The following is an 18,712-nucleotide window of genomic DNA, read 5'->3' as shown; positions in this document are numbered from 1 at the left end:
GTCAATTAGTCAGAATCAAGCTAATGAACAAGACAAACGTGCATGCCCTCATGCATGCATTGATAGCTAACTGCATCAAAGGTGGTTCTTGCAACTTTACTTCTACATTAAGGCAATTCATCTCCCAAATGACATTAACTCAAAACCTTAGCTTTGTTTTGTGCAAATGGCTTTATTTTCCTAAATCAGCTTGCATTTATCAAGAGGACTGATTCATTGGCTGGCTGGCATTTATTACCTGGACCAAGTTGCCCTTGAGAAGATGGTGGTGAACTGCCTTGTTGAATCACTGCAGTCCATGTGCCATAGATTGACCAACAGTGTCCTTAGGGAGGGAACCGCAGGACTTTGACCCAGTGATTCCAAATGAATAGTGATATATTTCCAAGTCAGGATGGTGAGTGACATGGAAGGGACTTTGCAGGAGGTTGTGTCTCCATGTGTTTGTACTCTTGCCCTTCTACAGAGGTAGTCATGGGTTTAGAAGGTCTGAAGATCTTTGGTGAATTTCTGCAGTGCATCTTTGTAGGTAGTACACACTGCTGCTGTGGAGCATCAGTGGTGGAGGGAGTGGATGCATTGCTAATCAAGCAGGCTGCTTAGTCTTGGAATAGTGTCGAGCTTCCTGTGTTGTTTAGAGCTGCACCGGTATCCCATCACACTCCCGACTTGTGCTTTCTAGGCGGTGAACAGACTTTGGAGACTCAGCCTGAGAGTTACTCCTAGCCTCTGACCACCTCTTGTAGCCACTGTGTTTATGTGGAAAGTCCAGTTGAGTTTCTGTTCAATGGTACTTCCAAGGATGTTGATCTTGTGGGATTTAGGGAGGGTGACATCACTGAATATCAAGGGGTGGAGGAGACTCTCTCTTATTAATAATGGTTATTGACTGGTATTTGTGGGGCACCAATGTTACTTGCCACTTGTCAGCCCAAGACTGGATATTATCCAGATCTTGTTACATTTGAACGTGCTTTGATATCAGAGTCATCACAAATGGGACTGACAATTGTGCAATCAATAGCAAACATCTCCACCTCTAACTTTATGACAGAGGGAGGCATTGACAGAGCAGTGGAAATGGTTGAGCCTAGGACACTACCCTGAGAAATTATTGTAAAGGTTTCCAACAACCTTTATGCCAGGTATAACTTCAAGCAGTGGAGTTTGTCCCCATCATCCTGATACCCTGTGATTCCAGTTTTGCCACGGCTTCTTGATGCCAAGGTCTGTCACTCTCACCACACCTCTGGAATTCAGCTCTTTTGTTTACATTTGAACCAAACAAATACTTGGACATAGTATCTTACCAGTCTTTTAGGTCTAAGAAATTCTCAGAAATGTTGTAATGTCACAATGATTTTTATTTTTAAATTGGAAAATCTTGATAGCCTGTATAATAAAACTGAATTTGATTTACCTACTTAATTTTTAAGTCTTTAAAATGCTAAATGTTTGACTCCATTCATTTAAAAAAAAAATCACTGAAACAGTCCTCAAAATCTAAAATTTGTGGGATCTCCTTAAATATTTTGCCTTATTACACAATGAAACTAGACAGCAACAGCCCAAGGCAGCAGCTCATCACCACCTTCTTGAGAGCAACTAGGTAAGGACAGTAAATGCTTACCCAGCCAGTGACCCACATCCCATAACTGAATAAAAATCAATCTTCTAAACTTTAGTGGTATCTCAGAATATCGATGCTTTTCTACTTACTCTTCATTTTCCCATGCCTGGATTTTTTGGCATTTAACATTGCTTGTTTCTTCTGATTTTCATGTATTACAAATCCTGAAAGATTAACGCAAAAGAAAATTCTTCATTAATATGTTACCTTTATAAAGGAGCCTCACAACTTACTTGACTAAAAAAAAATGAACATTTTTGCAATATTGCAGAGAAGGAAAGAAAATTATCCATGGATTCTGGAGTGAAAAATCAATTTTGAATGAACTGTTCTTCCTGGTCTTGCCCAGAATGCATTGTCATCAATCACAGCTGTAAATTTTCAGTTTCAGTCAGTGCATGAAACTGGTGCTAAAGCAGTGATCGCTTTTCTTAAAATAAGCACTTGCCTTGAACTACTTGCTTTCCTGCTTAATTTTGATGAAGCTAGCATTGTGTATAGGTGCAAAGACTTGAATGTACATTCTCATCACTGTGCAAAAGCAATATCACATGCTGCATTATGATCAATCACATTTGATAGTCTCCATAGCATCCTACTCAGCTTTTCATTTCCAGTTTATCATCAAATATTATTGTTCTGTTGTTTGAAGAGCCCTCATGAATGTTGTTTAGAGAAAGAAATCTATTATCATTACTTGTTCTGGTCTATGTGTGATTTCAGATCCACTGCACCAATGACTCTATGAAAGCTGTAAGAAGAGCTTAATTAACAGTTGCCCACCATCTTTTTCATACCTGATCCCTTTCCCATTCAGTTTAATTGAAAACCTTCCCAACTTCCTTAGTATGCTCTTTGTTAAAATTGTGCTGAGGTATTTTTATGTCCACTTCAAAGTGAGGGACTATTTGCCCTAACAAAGTCTAACTCAGAAGACAACATCTGCAACTGCACAATAGTCTCTAAGCAATGCATTAGGTTTTGGTGTCATGACCAGGAGCGGGAGTTCAATCTACGCACTACTATTTAGAAATAAGCATACTACCAACTGAGTTTCTTTTTGGTCTGTTCAGTCATTAACATTAATGTTTTTGTACTGGTGAATGAAAGCACCTGGTAAAGATGGTATCCTCACTGAAACATTAACTTAAGTTTTGTTCAAATGATTTCTGATGTATGATACAGTTCCAATGCCTCCAGTTTTTATTTTTGGCAAACCACCACGCCACTACATTTTTGTCTTTAGCATATTGACCTATACTTTGATGACTTGATTTTATTAAATAAGGAGAATCTTAATCACATTCATAGTTTTCAATTTTCAATTCAGCTTGAATGATTTGTTTATTAAGTCGTGGTGTCTGGGCATTTATTGCTATCCCTAGTTGCAGTGGCTGTGTGAGCCATCTTCTCCAACTTTTAAGAATCCTTCAGAATTTGAAGTCGCTACTACAATTCATGACATGTTAGCATATTAATCACATCAGCAATTGTTTATGGCTTTGAAATATTTAGTTGTCAAATAAATCTGAACCATCACTGAATTCAACTTTAAGATATGAAATCCTTTTCATACTTTCTCTATCTTCCAGAAACCATATCTTGGGTCATAGGTGAGTCACATAGCCTGGACCTAGGCTCCTTCCAGTGTTACAGAGTAAATTGCTTGGATAAAACTGTGAAGGAGATTCCCTCTGACCTTCATTCTCTTTCTCCCAACTAAGATCACAAGCTCAACAAAAGAGTCAGAACAAGAAATGGAGTCCATGAACCATTCTTCCTGTACTTTAAAACCCCAGCTAAAAGGCTGCCCACAGAGCAAAATTATATCCTCAGGCAATGTTATTACACACTGTCCTATAGCTCTGCAGTTGAAGAATACATAAAAAATTCTGCCAAGATTCTTTTGCGAAGAACGATTATTGATTTTGGAGTACAGGAAATCAATTGCTGCAACTACTTATCCTAAGTAATGTCAGATATCAAGCTTACCCATTTCTTGGTCTTCTTCCACCCTTTTTCTTTCGTCTATACATGCTTGGAGCCATTTCTGTTTGTCTTCTGGCTTTTTGGCACAGAATAGGTAGACTTCCTCCATTGCGTTATTTCTCAGTTTGAAGGCATTTTTCACATTAACATTAAAATCCTTGTCTTTACCATCCTCTATGTCCAGTACTTTTACCTCATCCATGTTAATACGTCCTTTGTAGTACAACATATCTCGTCTCAACAAGTCCTTTTTACAGAAAAATAACTGATGGTCAAACAGAAAAAATGTTCTTTGTTGGCTCTTTCCTTGACATGAGATTTTCATTAACTCGCCAGAATGAATCAATTCTGAACTTCTAGTTAAAACATCTTGTCCCTGAAAAAATATACAGACAAACAACATGATACATATGGCTGTAATGTGCTATTCAGTCAGAGTATTGAGTTAGCATTAGTTCAATATTCGATGTTGAAGTAGTCTTCAGTGCATTCATTTCCTAAGATTTTACAGTACAAGCAGAGGCCACAAGGAGCTGCTAATAAAGTAACAGAACTCATTCTAGATGTGAAACAAAGGATCTGCAGAATGTTCATGTACTAATAGTAGATTTTTCACTCAAATTTATAGAATTTTATTAGTAGCATAAGTGCCATTCTCTTCCAGTCACTGGAGGATTTAGATAAATGATTGACTTTAATGAAAGTTTTTCAATGCAATTTATGAATCTCAATTTTAAAAACCTAAGTTCATGTTAAGCCATGGTGTGCAAGTATCATTGTACCATGAAACACTACAAAATGCGACTAGAGTTTCCTTGCTTAATGCAATAGTGTGAACCGTATAGAAGATCTGTCTCTTTTCAAATTTGACACTAAAACCAAGTGTTTACTTCACTACTGGCATTTTTACACCTTTGTATGCAGTATAATATGCCAAAAGAAATTTTGGAATGTAACAGAGATATTTCCCATTGCATTTTCTCAGATAATATATTTCTAGGAGAATTTGAAGTAAGTGAGATTTCAGCAAATCTCAGCAATTATTTTTGAGCTGCTTGTCAAAGACAAATAGAAATATTCTAAAGTTTCTAAATAAAAGCAATTGAATTACAAGTCAGAAATATAATACAGACCTCCCAGTTTACAATGGACACTTGCCATTGAGCAATCTTGTCTATACTTTCTAATCGTCTTTTACGTTCATTAATCAGATGTGCTACATTCTTCATTGCTTCATATGCAGCTCTGATGTTTTCATAATCACTGTGGAACAGTAACAGATTTCATGAATGTTTGCCACGATAACAAAGGTTTCTAGAATTACACCAAATACAATTTAGAACAAGAGAGTCAGCAGATATCCTAAATTATTCTAGTCCCATTTGCCAGTACTGGCCCATATCGCTCTAAACCCTTACTATTCATGTACCTATCCAAATTTTTTCTAAATGTTGCAATTGTATCAGCCTCCACCACTTCCTCTGGCAGCTCATTCCATACATGCACCACCCTTTGGGTGATAAAGCTGCCCTTTAGGTCCCTTTTAAATCTTTCCCCTCTCACCTTAAATCTAAACCCTATAGTTCTGGACACCCCAACCTAGGGAACAGACCTTGTCTATTTACCCTATCCATGACCTTCACAATTTTAATAAACCTCTATAAGTCATTCCTGCACCTCTGACGCTCCAGGGAAAACAGCCCCAGCCTATTCAGCCTCTTGTGATAGCTCATGTTATAACAAAATTAGTTTCTTGAAACAGAGTTTGAAATATTTACATAAGGAATGTGATTCATATACATTTTAACAACATTTACTTTAAGAGTTTGGATTTTGAACGAGTGGCACATGAAATTTGGCCCATGTGTGACTAAAAGGCTTTAGTGATTAACTTGTCACTATTTCTGTAGTGATGATAATCTATTTTAAAAACAGTAAAGAGAAAAACCTGGAATGTAATGGGACTTTATTTCCATTGGCAGAGTTTTATGAACTAACATAACCATTTTATTTCAGGTAGAAGGATACAAAACATAATTTTGACTTAGTAAAACACCCACAGCTTGAAAAAAACCCTTTGACTTTCAGGGTTTAAAAAAGTCTTGGTTGAAGTTAGACATGCAAGACAACTATCGTTAAGCAGGGAGAAAATTGTGGACCTGTTAAGAAATAGTTTCTTTGGGTGTACAGAGTATAGTTTGAAAATTCAAGACCAGAAGTGGATAAGGTAAAGCTGAGGAAGTCTAAACTCAGTTGTATCGAAACTCAAGAAACAGGCGATCACATTTGAGACAAGGAACTGAAGATACCATTAAATTAAGGTACTAAATAAGGGAATTCTTTCTGATGTAAATACTATCAAGGAGCGCTGTTGCAATTAATAGGTTTGTACTTTACTGAACACTTAAAAATCTTTAAACTTATATGTGAATAGTTTATTCACTATCTTTTTTGCATATTATACTTCTGTTTTATTGTTAAAACCAAATCTGCAATGTGTGCTTGGGTTTTATCATAAGACCAAACAAAATCTATCAAACCAGAATTCAGTCTGGGATCAGACTTGTTCAGTTACAGTATTAGCGAGGAACATAATGGGGTGGGGGTTAGAGGATTTTAATTCACTGGATTGAAGAGGGATCGAAGTTTGTTTTAAAGTATCAGGTGGTGGCTCTGAATATAAAATGGCTCTATTGTAATGAAGCTTATTGCATGGAATTTGAAGACAGATTTGCATTGCTAACAACATTCTGGAAGTGGAAGACAGTGGATTTTTTGAAATTTTTGACTAAAGCTAAACCAAGAGCGCTAGCAGATTAATTGAAGGTAGAATGAAAACTGGCTTTCATAAGGATTAGATGCTTCAACTGATTAAAAAACATTTTGAACAGGAGAAAAAAAGAAACCCAGAATAGGGAAGGAGTTGGAATTAAGTATGGTACAGTTAGTAATGTTAAGACTGGACTTTGAGAAAGAGAAATGAAAGGGTTTGAATGAGAGAGAAAAAAACAGTATGAAAAACTTGAAACTGAAAAGGACAAAAAAGAAAAAAGTGCAATGGAAGTTGAGAAAGAGAAAATAGAGACCAAGCTAAAGAGAAAGGAAGCAAAAGAAGAAAGAAATGGAAAGGGAGTTCGAATTAAGTAAAATCCAAAGAAATAAGGAAGTTAGAGAACATGAGCTGGCAATGAAACAGATTAGAGCAAGGGAGGATTGAAGAGGTTCTAAGTTTTAGAGAAAAATCAGAAGGATACCAAAGTAACAAGTAGAAAGGTTAAAACCAAAACGTTAACACGCTTCTACAGCAACAAGATTCAACATACTGAAGCCAATTGCTAGAACTTGAATGACAGCCAGTTTGCAGTAATAAGGGGAAAGAAAAACTAGGAAATGAAATGGGTAATAAAACTATAGCAGTACTATAAAGAAAACATATTTCCTTAGAAAGTACTAAACGGAGGGAGTCTCAGTCTGGTCACAAATATTATTTTTCTAATGGTGACAGGGAGAATCAGAGCACCAGAGATTCTGTGTATTTTGACTCGGGGGACTCTCTTATGCTTTGAGTCAAATATTGTGAAACAGTCATTCATCCTAGCTGATAAAATACTATTCATTTTCCAGAAGGGCTAAAGAAGAAGAACATCTTAATTGGTGGAATACATACAGGTTACAAATCAGTCTAATTATAGAGAGTTAGATTAAGCAGCAAGTTAGTAAGTGGAAAAATTATAGCAAAAGTAGTAAAACAAATTCAAGAAGAAGAAATTGACTTTAGTTTTGGAAATGACCTGCCAAATTCAAGAATATTGGCATCACCAAGGATGGTAGAACAATCACTAGAAGTAAAAGAAACTGAAAAGTTATCGACAAAACATACTGGATTATTTCATAATTGTGTCATGACTAGATCTCAGGCCCAAGCTATGAAATAAGGAAATTATATTGAAATTCAGTTACTGAATGCAATTTTCAAAATTTAAGTATAAAGGTAAAGACAATGGGGCTGATGTGCTTAGAATGTTTTCTTAAATAGAAATGCAATAAATGGATTGGAATAAAGAGAACTGTACTCCAATTTAATCAGAAACAATACTAGAGTGTATTATTACTTGAAAGACAAGTATTAATGAGGAAATGAAGACTACCTCAAATGCCAGCCAATGAGGAATGGGCAGTGTCCATCAGATGGTTGTGTCATTTGACTATCATAATGAAATTTTATAATTGGCTCATGAAATTCCGAATGGCAGGTTACTGGGTATTAGGTAAACCTAGGCTAAAATATTAAAATATTCCTATTATTCAGAATTACATAAGCAGTGCCTTTTTTGGAAAAGTACTGCAAAAATTGTAGTGGAAGAATTGTTACGCTTTTAAAATTTTATGCCACAAATATCCTAAAAAAATTATTATGGGAACAACCCAATTTACATTTTCTACTTCTCACCACAATTTCAAGGATTTTTGAGAGATAATATCAAACTTAGCAGACCATAATTAGAGCTTGCCCAAATGATTGGCATTAGGGAATACTTTTCGTACTACTTGTCATTAGGGACACTCCTAATGAATCCACAGGATTTAATCCTTTTGAACGCATATGGATAGGAGGTGAGAGGACAACCGAAATTAATTTAAGAAATAAGTCAACACTCAAGGGACTATGTTTCCAACCTGTAAATTTAATGAATGCCTGACAGCTAAAAAGCATCTGAAGAGTGCTCAGCAAACAATGAAAACCAGAGCAAATAAAAAGGCCAAACTTCAAATGTGATTGCTAGTGACAGGCAGTTACCTTTGTTACCCATCTCTGGGGAACAATTAAAAAGCAAGATTTACTGGACCATATCAAATCATAAAGAAATTCAATGAAATGTAGCAAGTACTCCAGCAAATACAACAGAAAGAATCAGCAACATTATCATGTTAACATGCTGAAGAGGTCACAGACAGAAGAAAAATGTATTTAAGGTAGTGATACTAGTACAGAGTGAAATATAAGTATCTGAACAATTAAGCATGGATTAGAAATTGAAAATTCTGAATCTGACCTTCCAACAGTCAGTGAGCGAAAAACAGTGGTTAGGAAAGGTTAGAAAGTATGACATTTCATCTTCCAGAAAACCAAAGTGACTTCAAAAGTCTAATACAGAAATACAAATCAATTTATGGGAACATGCTAGGGGAAAAAAAAAGTTTTAGCTGTTCATCTTAATATAACGTATTTGTTAGCTGTAAAACAATAATATTATGCATTTAATCCAGCAGGATGAATTTGAGTGAAGAAAAAGTTAACTACAGAATGACATCACTGAACTGAATCATAGTATCAGGAGCATACCTATTATGACGTGCCAAATACCAGATGGGTCACAAAAATTCATATCCTATTCCAAGACTGGAGAGCTACATTGAACAAACTGTACGTGAATGATGTGTCATAAAAATTGACTTACTGAAAGAATACTGGCAAATTCCTTAGATGGAACCAAAGAAATATTGACTTTTGCAATGTTGGTTGGAACAAAAAATGCACAAGTTGCATTCAGCCAACAGCCAATAAACCAAAAAGTAATTGAAGAATGACATAACTGTATTGTTTACATTGATGATTTTATTGTTTTAGCTGGGAAGGGCATTACCACCTTTTGATTGAACTATTTGAACTTAGTGATAAAACTGGCTAAGAACAAATTTGCCAAAGCAAAGGAATTAATTGGGCCAAACCGTCAACCAAGGCCACGTAATGTCTAGAGAAGTGAAAGTACTGGCAATTTTTAAAAACTTGTCCCATGACTGGGACATGGAAATTGTGTTAGGTTAGCATGAGTAGATTTTATTGCAAGCTTACTCCAAACTTCAGCGGCTTTGCGGCTTTAACAAATTTGTCAAAAATTAGAATGGACACAAGAGTATCAAAGTACCATTGAAAACTTGAAAGCTGTACTGACAGCTGCCTCAGTTTTAGTGATGCAGAATTATGAAAAGCCATTCAAAGGGATTGGTAATGCTGGTGACAATGGTGGAGGGGCTACTTTTATGAAAGATGGTTTGGCTTAGAGAAAACTCGCATAACTTGAAGAAAGAATCTTGTATTTAGAGTCTGCAGAAATCTTGGCTGAAGTTGGATGTCTAAGACTATTGCTGTGTGGCCTGGGGTGGGTTTGGGAAGATTTTTGAGAACTGTTAGGAAATAGGTGACTTCAGTGAAAGGATTTTAGTTTGCGAGTTCCAGACCAGAGAAGTTGGTTAAAAACGCTGAAGGGGTTATTTGAAGCTAAGAAAATTTAGATTCTGTTGAATGAAGACTTGAGGAAGAAGCTATCACATTCTCAAGGCATTCTCAAAGGCAATAGAAAAAAGGGACAATGGTGGTGTATTGTAAAGAATGTATCTTTTTTATTTTTGCTGCTTTTAAAACCATGGATTGAAAGAGTGAGCTTTTTAAGACCAGAGTTTGAAAGGTTGGCTATATGTTTTAAAAGCAAGTAACATGACACCATGCTAAGCATCATGGAAACAACTGAGCAAGCAGTAACTGAAGCTTGAGTTACAGATGATTTGGAGATAAATGATTGTACAGATCCTGTTCATGTTGGCAACAAGAAGTTGATCAGTCTATGAACTACAGACCAATTATCAATCACACAGGCCTTTTCCCTGCCAACAACTGTGGTTGGCCCTCAGGTAATTTACAGCTTGGATCTGGGCACAGTTTCAGAGAGGGAGAAGTATTCAGTTCTTTCCAAGCTCAGGAGTGGTCTCCTCTGCAGTTAAAACTGACTGTAAGCTTGAAGAAAACCAGCTTATGTTACCTACAATTCTTGTAGTAAGCATTGACGTTTACTTGGTAGGTCAGAAACCTTTCATAAGTGAACTGACAATCAATGGAAGCATCTGAAGAAGTGAATGAAGCTACAGGTTGGTCAGCAGAAGAGTCATAAGGAATAGCTCAGCAAAAAAACCTGGGAACTATGTTTCCTCTAAGTTGCAAGGCTGCACAGCCACTCCAAGGTTCTATACATGGTAACCGGTGATGGCACATTGATTGCAGCATTAACTTCTGGTTCTGGAAATCCAGCTGCTTAGTATCTAAGCAGCTGGAAAGAAAATTAGAGGAATGTTGCTGGAAACAAAAGACTCCTGAACCATCTTTCCAGATTTTGCCCTGTGCCAAATAACCTATTACCCATGCCTGTTTCCAGATGTCTGCACATCTGTGTCTTAAAAGGGGGGAGTTCATAAAGGAATTACAAGTTAGAACAAGAACTAAGAACAATATAGCACAGGAACACTTCACTCTCCAAGCCTGCGCCAATAAGTCCTGCCTTTCCATACTAAAACTATCTTCACGTACAGGATACATATGGCTCTATTCCCTTCCTATTCATGTTTTTGGCCAGGTGTTTCTGGAATGCTGCTATGGTGTCTGCTTCTACCACATCCTCTGGCAGCACATTATAGTTCATTTTGTTGCATGCTGACTGTTTATAAGGAAATTACCTGCAGCTAGAGTCTAATTACTCGTAATGATTAGTCACTGCTGTTCAGTACAGAAAACTTCTCCATGCTCTATCACACTGGGTCTGAAAGTCAGGTAAATTGAGGAATTTTGCCTATGTTATAAAATCTTCAACTTTTGTGACAACTCTAGGAATAGTGGGGCTCAATTTCCAGTGTGCTACTCCAGTGAGTCCTACTCACAAACAGGATTCCTCTATGTGCCTTGAAATCTTTAAACTTGTGTAAATAGTTTGGTTTATTCTATTTTTATTTCTTTTGCATAATAAACTTTGTTTTATTGCTAAAACCAAATTTGCATTATTGCATGCTTGTGTTTCAGCGAACTAACTTTATTAGAGATTTTTTTAAAGAGTCGTCTATTAAGTCAGATTTCAATGTGGAATCTGACCTGTTCAATAATAAATAAGTTGGGATTATAAAATCATTCTTTTTAAGCTTGACGGCAGTATAAAGCAGGAAACAACAAGTGCCTAAATACATCTTTCTTTGAAACTTTCAACTGCAATTGGCTATGTACCATCTGTTCTGCATTTATTCGAAAAAATTACTGAAGTTATTTGAAAAAACATAGCTCATGGTTAAATATGTGACCAGCTGAGCTAATGAGACATAAGAAGTTCCATCTTGCCCTGAGAATAACTGACCTTCGTATCAGTTGGTTTACTCCATTTGATTTGAGTCCCATTCAGGTAATGAGTAACTGACCAAGGTTATCATTCCTGACTACCAACCTGTGACTGCAACTGGAAAAAAATGCATTTGTGAATACTGGGCAAAGGTGGGAAATGGCACAGCTGTATTGTAGTCATGATAAAAATAATTCACCTGCATTCAACATTAATGTCACATGCCAATGCAAGTTCAGAAAGCAATCAAGGGGGCTAATGAAAAGCTGGCCTTAACATTTAAAGGCCTGGAGTATAGGGATGCAGATGTCGACTGCAGTTATACAAAACTGAAAATGTGTTGCTGGAAAAGCGGAGCAGGTCAGGCAGCATCCAAGGAACAGGAGAATCGATGTTTCGGGCATGAGCCCTTCTTCAGGAATGAGGAACGTGTGACCAGCAGGCTAAGATAAAAGGTAGGGAGGAGTGACCTGGGGGAGGGGCATTGGAAATGCGATAGGTGAAAGGAGGTTAAGGTAAGGGTGATAGGCCGAAGTGGGGGTGGGGGCGGGGGCGGAGAGGTCAGGAAGAAGATTGCAGGTTAGGGAGGCGGTGCTGAGTTTGAGGGATTTGACTGAGACAAGGTGGGGGGAGGGGAAATGAGGAAACTGGAGAAATCTGAGTTCATCCCTTGTGGTTGGAGGGTTCCTAGGCGGAAGATGAGGCGCTCTTCCTCCAACCGTCGTGTTGCTATGGTCTGGCGATGGAGGAATCCAAGGACCTGCATGTCCTTGGTGGAGTGGGAGGGGGAGTTGAAGTATTGAGCCACGGGGTGGTTGGGTTGGTTGGTCCGGGTGTCCCAGAGGTGTTCTCTGAAACGTTCCGCAAGTAGGCAGCCTGTCTCCCCAATATAGAGGAGGCCACATCGGGTTCAGCGGATGCAATAGATGATGTGTGTGGAGGTGCAGGTGAATTTGTGGCGGATATGGAAGGATCCCTTGGGGCCTTGGAGGAAAGTAAGGGAGGAGGTGTGGGCGCATGTTTTGCATTTCTTGCAGTTGCAGGGGAAGGTGCTGGGAGTGGAGGTTGGGTTGGTGGGGGGTGTGGACCTGACGAGGGAGTCACGGAGGGAGTGGTCTTTTCGGAACGCGTTTGGAGGTGGCGGAAATGACGGCAGATGATACGCTGTATATGGAGGTTGGTGAGGTGGTAGGTGAGGACCAGTGGGGTTCTGTCCTGGGTTTGGAGGTGGCGGAAAAGATGGCAGATGATACCCTGTATATGGAGTTTGGAGGTGGCCAGATGGCCTCCTTCTTCAAAGACCGCAATTTCCCCCCAGACGTGATCGACGATGCCCTCCATCGCATCTCCTCCACTTCCCGCTCCTCCGCCCTTAAGCCCCGCCCCTCCAACCGCCACCAGGACAGAACCCCACTGGTCCTCACCTACCACCCCACCAACCTCCATATACAGCGTATCATCCATCATTTCCGCCACCTCCAAACGCGTTCCGAAAAGACCACTCCCTCCGTGATTCCCTCGTCAGGTCCACACCCCCCAACAACCCAACCTCCACTCCCGGCACCTTCCCCTGCAACCACAAAAAATGCAAAACTTGCGCCCACACCTCCCCCCTTAATTCCCTCCAAAGGCCCCAAGGAATCCTTCCATATCCGCCACAAATTCACCTGCACATCCACACACATCATTTATTGCATCCGCTGCACCCAATGTGGCCTCCTCTATATTGGGGAGACAGGCTGCCTACTTGCAGAAAGTTTCAGAGAACACCTCTGGGACACCCGGACCAACCAACCCAACCACCCCGTGGCTCAACACTTCAACTCCCCCTCCCACTCCACCAAGGACATGCAGGTCCTTGGATTCCTCCATCGCCAGACCATAGCAACATGACGGTTGGAGGGAGAACGCCTCATCTTCCGCCTAGGAACCCTCCAACCACAAGGGATGAACTCAGATTTCTCCAGTTTCCTCATTTCCCCTCCCCCCACCTTGTCTCAGTCAAATCCCTCAAACTCAGCACCGCCTTCCTAACCTGCAATCTTCTTCCTGACCTCTCCGCCCCCACCCCCACTCCAGCCTATCACCCTCACCTTGACCTCCTTCCACCTATCACATTTCCAACGCCCCTCCCCCAAGTCCCTCCTCCCTACCTTTTATCTTAGCCTGCTGGACACACTTTCCTCATTCCTGAAGAAGGGCTTATGCCCGAAACGTCGATTCTCCTGTTCCTTGGATGCTGCCTGACCTGCTGCGCTTTTCCAGCAACACATTTTCAGCTCTGATCTCCAGCATCTGCAGTCCTCACTTTCTCCTTGCAGTTATACAAAACCCTAGTTAGGCCCCACTTAAGATTACTGAGTGTGTATCTAGGCACCACACTTTAGGAAGGATGTTTTGTCCACGGATGGAGTTAACCCAGGTATTCAAGGATGTTATCCCTGGAGTTCAACATTAGGTTGGAGGAAAGATTAGACAAATTAGGCCTTTATTCTCTAGAATTTAAAACGTTAAGAGTGATCTAATTAAAGTCTTCAGGATATCAACAGGGAAAGACAGGGTAGATAAAGATAAACTATTTCTTCTGGTTGAAGATTCTAAAAGCAGGGGGCCCAAACCATTTTGGAGAAATGTTTGAAGACACTTCTACACACAGTACTGTAGTAGAAGTTTAGAACTCTTCCTCAACTGGCTGTGGACGCTGATTCATTAAATTTAAATCTGGGATGGACAGGCTTTTATAAGCAAGGGCATCAAGTGATATGGGCCCAAGGCAAGCACACAGACGCAGACCACAAATCAGCCATGACCTTATTGAATAGCTGAGCAGCCTCAAAGGGCTGAATGGCCTAGTCCTCTTCCTCTGCTCCTATGTTTTTAATGAACTGTATCCTTGGTCAAAGCATTCAGGAAATAAAGTTTTCAAAAAGGTCTATTAAAAATGAGTTTTTGGGTAATTTTTAAATTTGCTTTTGAATCAGGAGACATTTTCTTTATTTTGTAGTTTCCGTCACTAAAATGCACAAACCTTAAGTAAAGCTCTGAGTTGCGGCAATAATAAAGTAGGCACTCTATTTTGCCTATCGTTTTTTGTTTCCTCCCCAGATTGAAGCATACTTTTTATGCTCTGTCCCATAAGTTCAAAGGAGCGAGTGAGCTTCATCATTTATTTCCATAACCATCTAGCTAAAGCCCAGATTCAACACTATTTTCTTTGCCGAAAGACCAAACTTCATGTCAGAACTTCATATGAAGAACTTGCTGTGATCCAAACAACACTACAATAAAATGCCTAAATTTAGGAAATATCTAGTGTTCAAGGGAAAACTGGAAGATGGCCACCCTCTATAACCAAACAGTAAAACTTAGCAAATCTCAAGTTGTCATTTATAAAAAGGCTCTTCCATCCAATGTGAAGTACAGCTACTCAATATAAAGTAAACTTTGATCATCAACATGATGGACACTCCAATAAAGCAATTTAAGTGCAATCTTTTGTGCTGAAAGTTGTTCTTTTACATTTAGATTATGCAAATCTCAGTCAAGGATGATACTTGGTCACAAGAGAAACTGAAGCAATGGGAGAAAAAGAAAATGTTTTATTTATATAATTTTCATGGCCTGCACGTTTAAATGAATTTAATGTTTCAAATTCTCATACCTGTGATCAGGGTTAGTGTATTTGAGCAACTCAGCAAGCTGTAGTGGATATTTACAGATCTTCTGGACTGGTGTAAGAAGAAAGCCATCAATGGCAATATCAATCATCTGTTGAAGCAGTCGACAGGCCTCAAAAAAGTGTCGATATTTGCTTTGTTTCATTAGGTTGGCAAGTTCAACACATGCACTGGGATGATTGTTGCAATATTCTGAGTATATTCCAAATCCTTCTTGCTGAAAGAAACATCACCAATTCATTAAACAACACTTTAAATTGCATCACGGCCTTACTACAGTTATAAAAATATTACCAGTAATCAACACTTCAGAGCATATTCACAGACCTCTTCTGCATCAATTTAAAAAAGTTAATTCCAAATTACTTCTTTTCACATCTTGTCTCTGCAACGTGGTAGAAAGAGTCGTTGTCAGTGATATTGAATGGCTCTTCCTCACTAAGAACCAATCTAATCAGTGTCATTCGGTTTGGGTTCCACAAGAATCGGACAAACCAGCTAAACTCTAGAAGTCAGATGCAAATGACTACCCTTGACATTAAAGGCAGATTTGACTGTCAATAGCCTTCGACAAAAAAAAGACTCAATGGGAATCAGAAGAAGTTTAATTTGCAGGATGAAGTCATATCTAGCACAAAGAAAGATGACAGCAGTTTTCGGAGGTCAATCATCTCAGTCCCAGGATATCACCACAGGAGATCTTTCAGGGCATTGTCCTCAGTACAACCATTGTCAGCTACTTCCAAGGGGTATTATTGCTTAACCATTAATTCAGAAACTCAGCTAATGTTCTGAAGACTGGGTTCAAACCCCATCAAGGCAGATGAATTTGAATTCAATACAATTACAACCATGAAACTATTGCTGAATGTTGGGAAAAATCCATCTGCTTCAATCATGTCCTTCAGGGAAGGAAATTTATCTAGACCATGCCAGGTCTGGCTTACATATGACTCCAGAGCCACAGTAATGTGGACTCTCAATTGCCTGCTGAAAATGGCCTAGCAAACCACTCAATTGTATCACAATGAAGTCTCAACAAAGAAATGAGCATGACAAATGATAATCAGGAATGGGACCTCCATTACAAAAAGAGTGAAGCACAAAACTGGCTTTAGCTAAAGTTATCAAATTTGTAAACTCATCTAATAACTGTGCCGCAGTGAGGGAATTTAACTTTCATGAAAAGCTGGTGCAAGAATGGGAAAAAAGAATTCACCATAAAGAATATGCTGAAGATAATTTTTTTAAAAAATTCATTCATGGGATGGGAGAATCCCCAGGCCACTATTTATTTCACATCCCTAAATGTCCTGACAAAGGTGGTGATGAGCTAGCTTCTTGAACAGCTGCAGTCCTCTAGATGCAAAGACATCCACAGTGCTATTGGGAAGGAATTTCAGGACTTTGATCCAGTGATGATCAAAAGGAATGGTGTTATAGTTCCAAGTCAAGTTGATGATGTGAGACTTGCAGATGATGGTATTTCCATGCATCTGCTGCCCTTGTCCTTCTCACTGCTTGAGGTCATTGGACTAGGTGATGATATCAGAGGAGTCTTGGCAAGATACCATCTTGTAGATGGTACACAGGTTAAGGGACAAGTAAGTGGTCTGATATTAAAGAATGCACCAAAATGAGTCTTAGAAAATCAAATACTGAGACTGAATACTTTGGTTATTTGAAATGATTGTGCTCATTGGCAAATGTTTTACATTATCAATACAAATTACTTTTGTTCAGGATCAAATGGGGTACAGCACAGAAGGAAGCCCTTCAGCTTGTCATATTTGTACTAGCTCTTTGTAAGAGATATTCACCAAGTGCTAGTCCCATACGTTTCCACCTCGTTCTGCAAATTTTAACACTGCAAAAAAAATCTAATTTTCTTTTGAAAACCATGATCGAATCTGTTTCAACCATTCTGAGGCAGTAGATTCAGATAAAAAATATTTTCCTTACGATGCCATTACTACTGCTTACTAATTGTCTTAAATTATCACACAGGAACATGCTTATTAAAAGCACAAGTAGGCCACTCGGCCTCTCGAGCCTACACTGCCATTTAATAAAATCATGGCTGATTGGATGACTCCATAATCTCACATTTACATTTTCCCTCCTTAATTTTTTAAGGCATCTTGCTTGGTTTTAAAATATTCTGTTCAATCTTCTGACCTCTCATCCACCTTTATGCAATTGTATGATTTTAAACTTTAGTTCACTACTACCTTTAATATTTTTAGTTAGCTAAATCATGAATCTTATCACTTTAGTCACAGCTGAAGTATGAAAGTTGAATGTTCTGGATGTATGAAATTTGAAGGTAAATCCATTTGTTTTTCCGGCTGGAAACAACAACATTGCCCCAGTGATGTAATTGATAAGAAATTATCTCTATCAAAGCATTGCAATGATGCATTTAACATACGTGCTGAAGGAAACAGGATCCTATTTCACTCAGGTGAGGTTCATCTTTGTTGAATAGCTTCTCCAAGTCCTTCAAAAATCTCCTTTGGAATTTATAAATATCTTCAATGTTCCCAAATATGATACTTAACTGCGCTTCAGCAAACATCCCTGTATGTTTGCGACACTGACGAATATATCCCTAAAAAGTCAAGTGAAAGATAACTTGTAAAGCAGTTTACACACCATATCAAATTTTAAAAAGTGGCTCCAAATGCTCTTGATGTTTCATGCAAGATGATTTGAAAAGAAAATTCTAAGATTGGGTATGACCATTTAACATCACACAAATGTCAGCCTTAATCAATTATTCAAAAATCACTACTTCAATAATATACAGCTGTACAAAGACAGCATGCTCGAGTGACACAGAGCTGACTAATTATTAACTGGGTCTCATTAAAGGAAATAACTCAGGATCACAACTTGTGAGAATTCATAAGAAGAAATTCCTCAAGGAGGAGCTCACTACAACCTTCAACGGCAACCAGCGATAGCCAATAAATGCTGGCTCAGGCTACAATGCTCACATTGTAGGAGGGAAATTTTAAAAGCTTTGAAAATTATCCGATGTACAATTTGGCAAGATTCTGGTCTATGTACACAACTCAGTATAACTAATGTGACCCTTGCTTAACAAATATGTTAACTTACAATTTTGAAATGTCAATATTTTAAAAATCTTCATATAAATGCTTCCCAGATTGTTTAAAATCAATTTTCCCAATTTACCGTCATTTTTGAACATGAGCTACCATAATGTGTCTTAAATTTGATAACAGTTTGTTTTGCTT

The 18,712-nt window shown here is 38.6% G+C and overlaps 1 protein-coding gene across 12 annotated transcripts in view; it reads right to left on the bottom strand.

Moving 5' to 3' along the window:
- The window catches only part of LOC140481336 (spermatogenesis-associated protein 13-like), a 237,817-nt gene that overhangs the window by 1,926 nt on the left and 217,179 nt on the right, over nucleotides 1-18,712 (bottom strand). For all 12 annotated transcript variants that reach the window (XM_072577338.1, XM_072577342.1, XM_072577339.1 and 9 more), the window contains 5 exons: nucleotides 17,881-18,060; nucleotides 15,434-15,666; nucleotides 4,753-4,882; nucleotides 3,623-3,995; nucleotides 1,720-1,794 (listed from right to left, as the gene is read on the bottom strand). In XM_072577338.1, the coding sequence (XP_072433439.1) occupies nucleotides 1,720-1,794; nucleotides 3,623-3,995; nucleotides 4,753-4,882; nucleotides 15,434-15,666; nucleotides 17,881-18,060 (991 nt within the window). The remainder of the gene's footprint in view (nucleotides 1-1,719; nucleotides 1,795-3,622; nucleotides 3,996-4,752; nucleotides 4,883-15,433; nucleotides 15,667-17,880; nucleotides 18,061-18,712) is intronic.

Source organism: Chiloscyllium punctatum, chromosome 9, assembly GCF_047496795.1.
Source record: "Chiloscyllium punctatum isolate Juve2018m chromosome 9, sChiPun1.3, whole genome shotgun sequence".
Taxonomy (NCBI): domain Eukaryota; kingdom Metazoa; phylum Chordata; class Chondrichthyes; order Orectolobiformes; family Hemiscylliidae; genus Chiloscyllium; species Chiloscyllium punctatum.
Note: the sequence above shows the minus strand (reverse complement) of the source record. Positions and strands in the feature narration are given on the sequence as shown.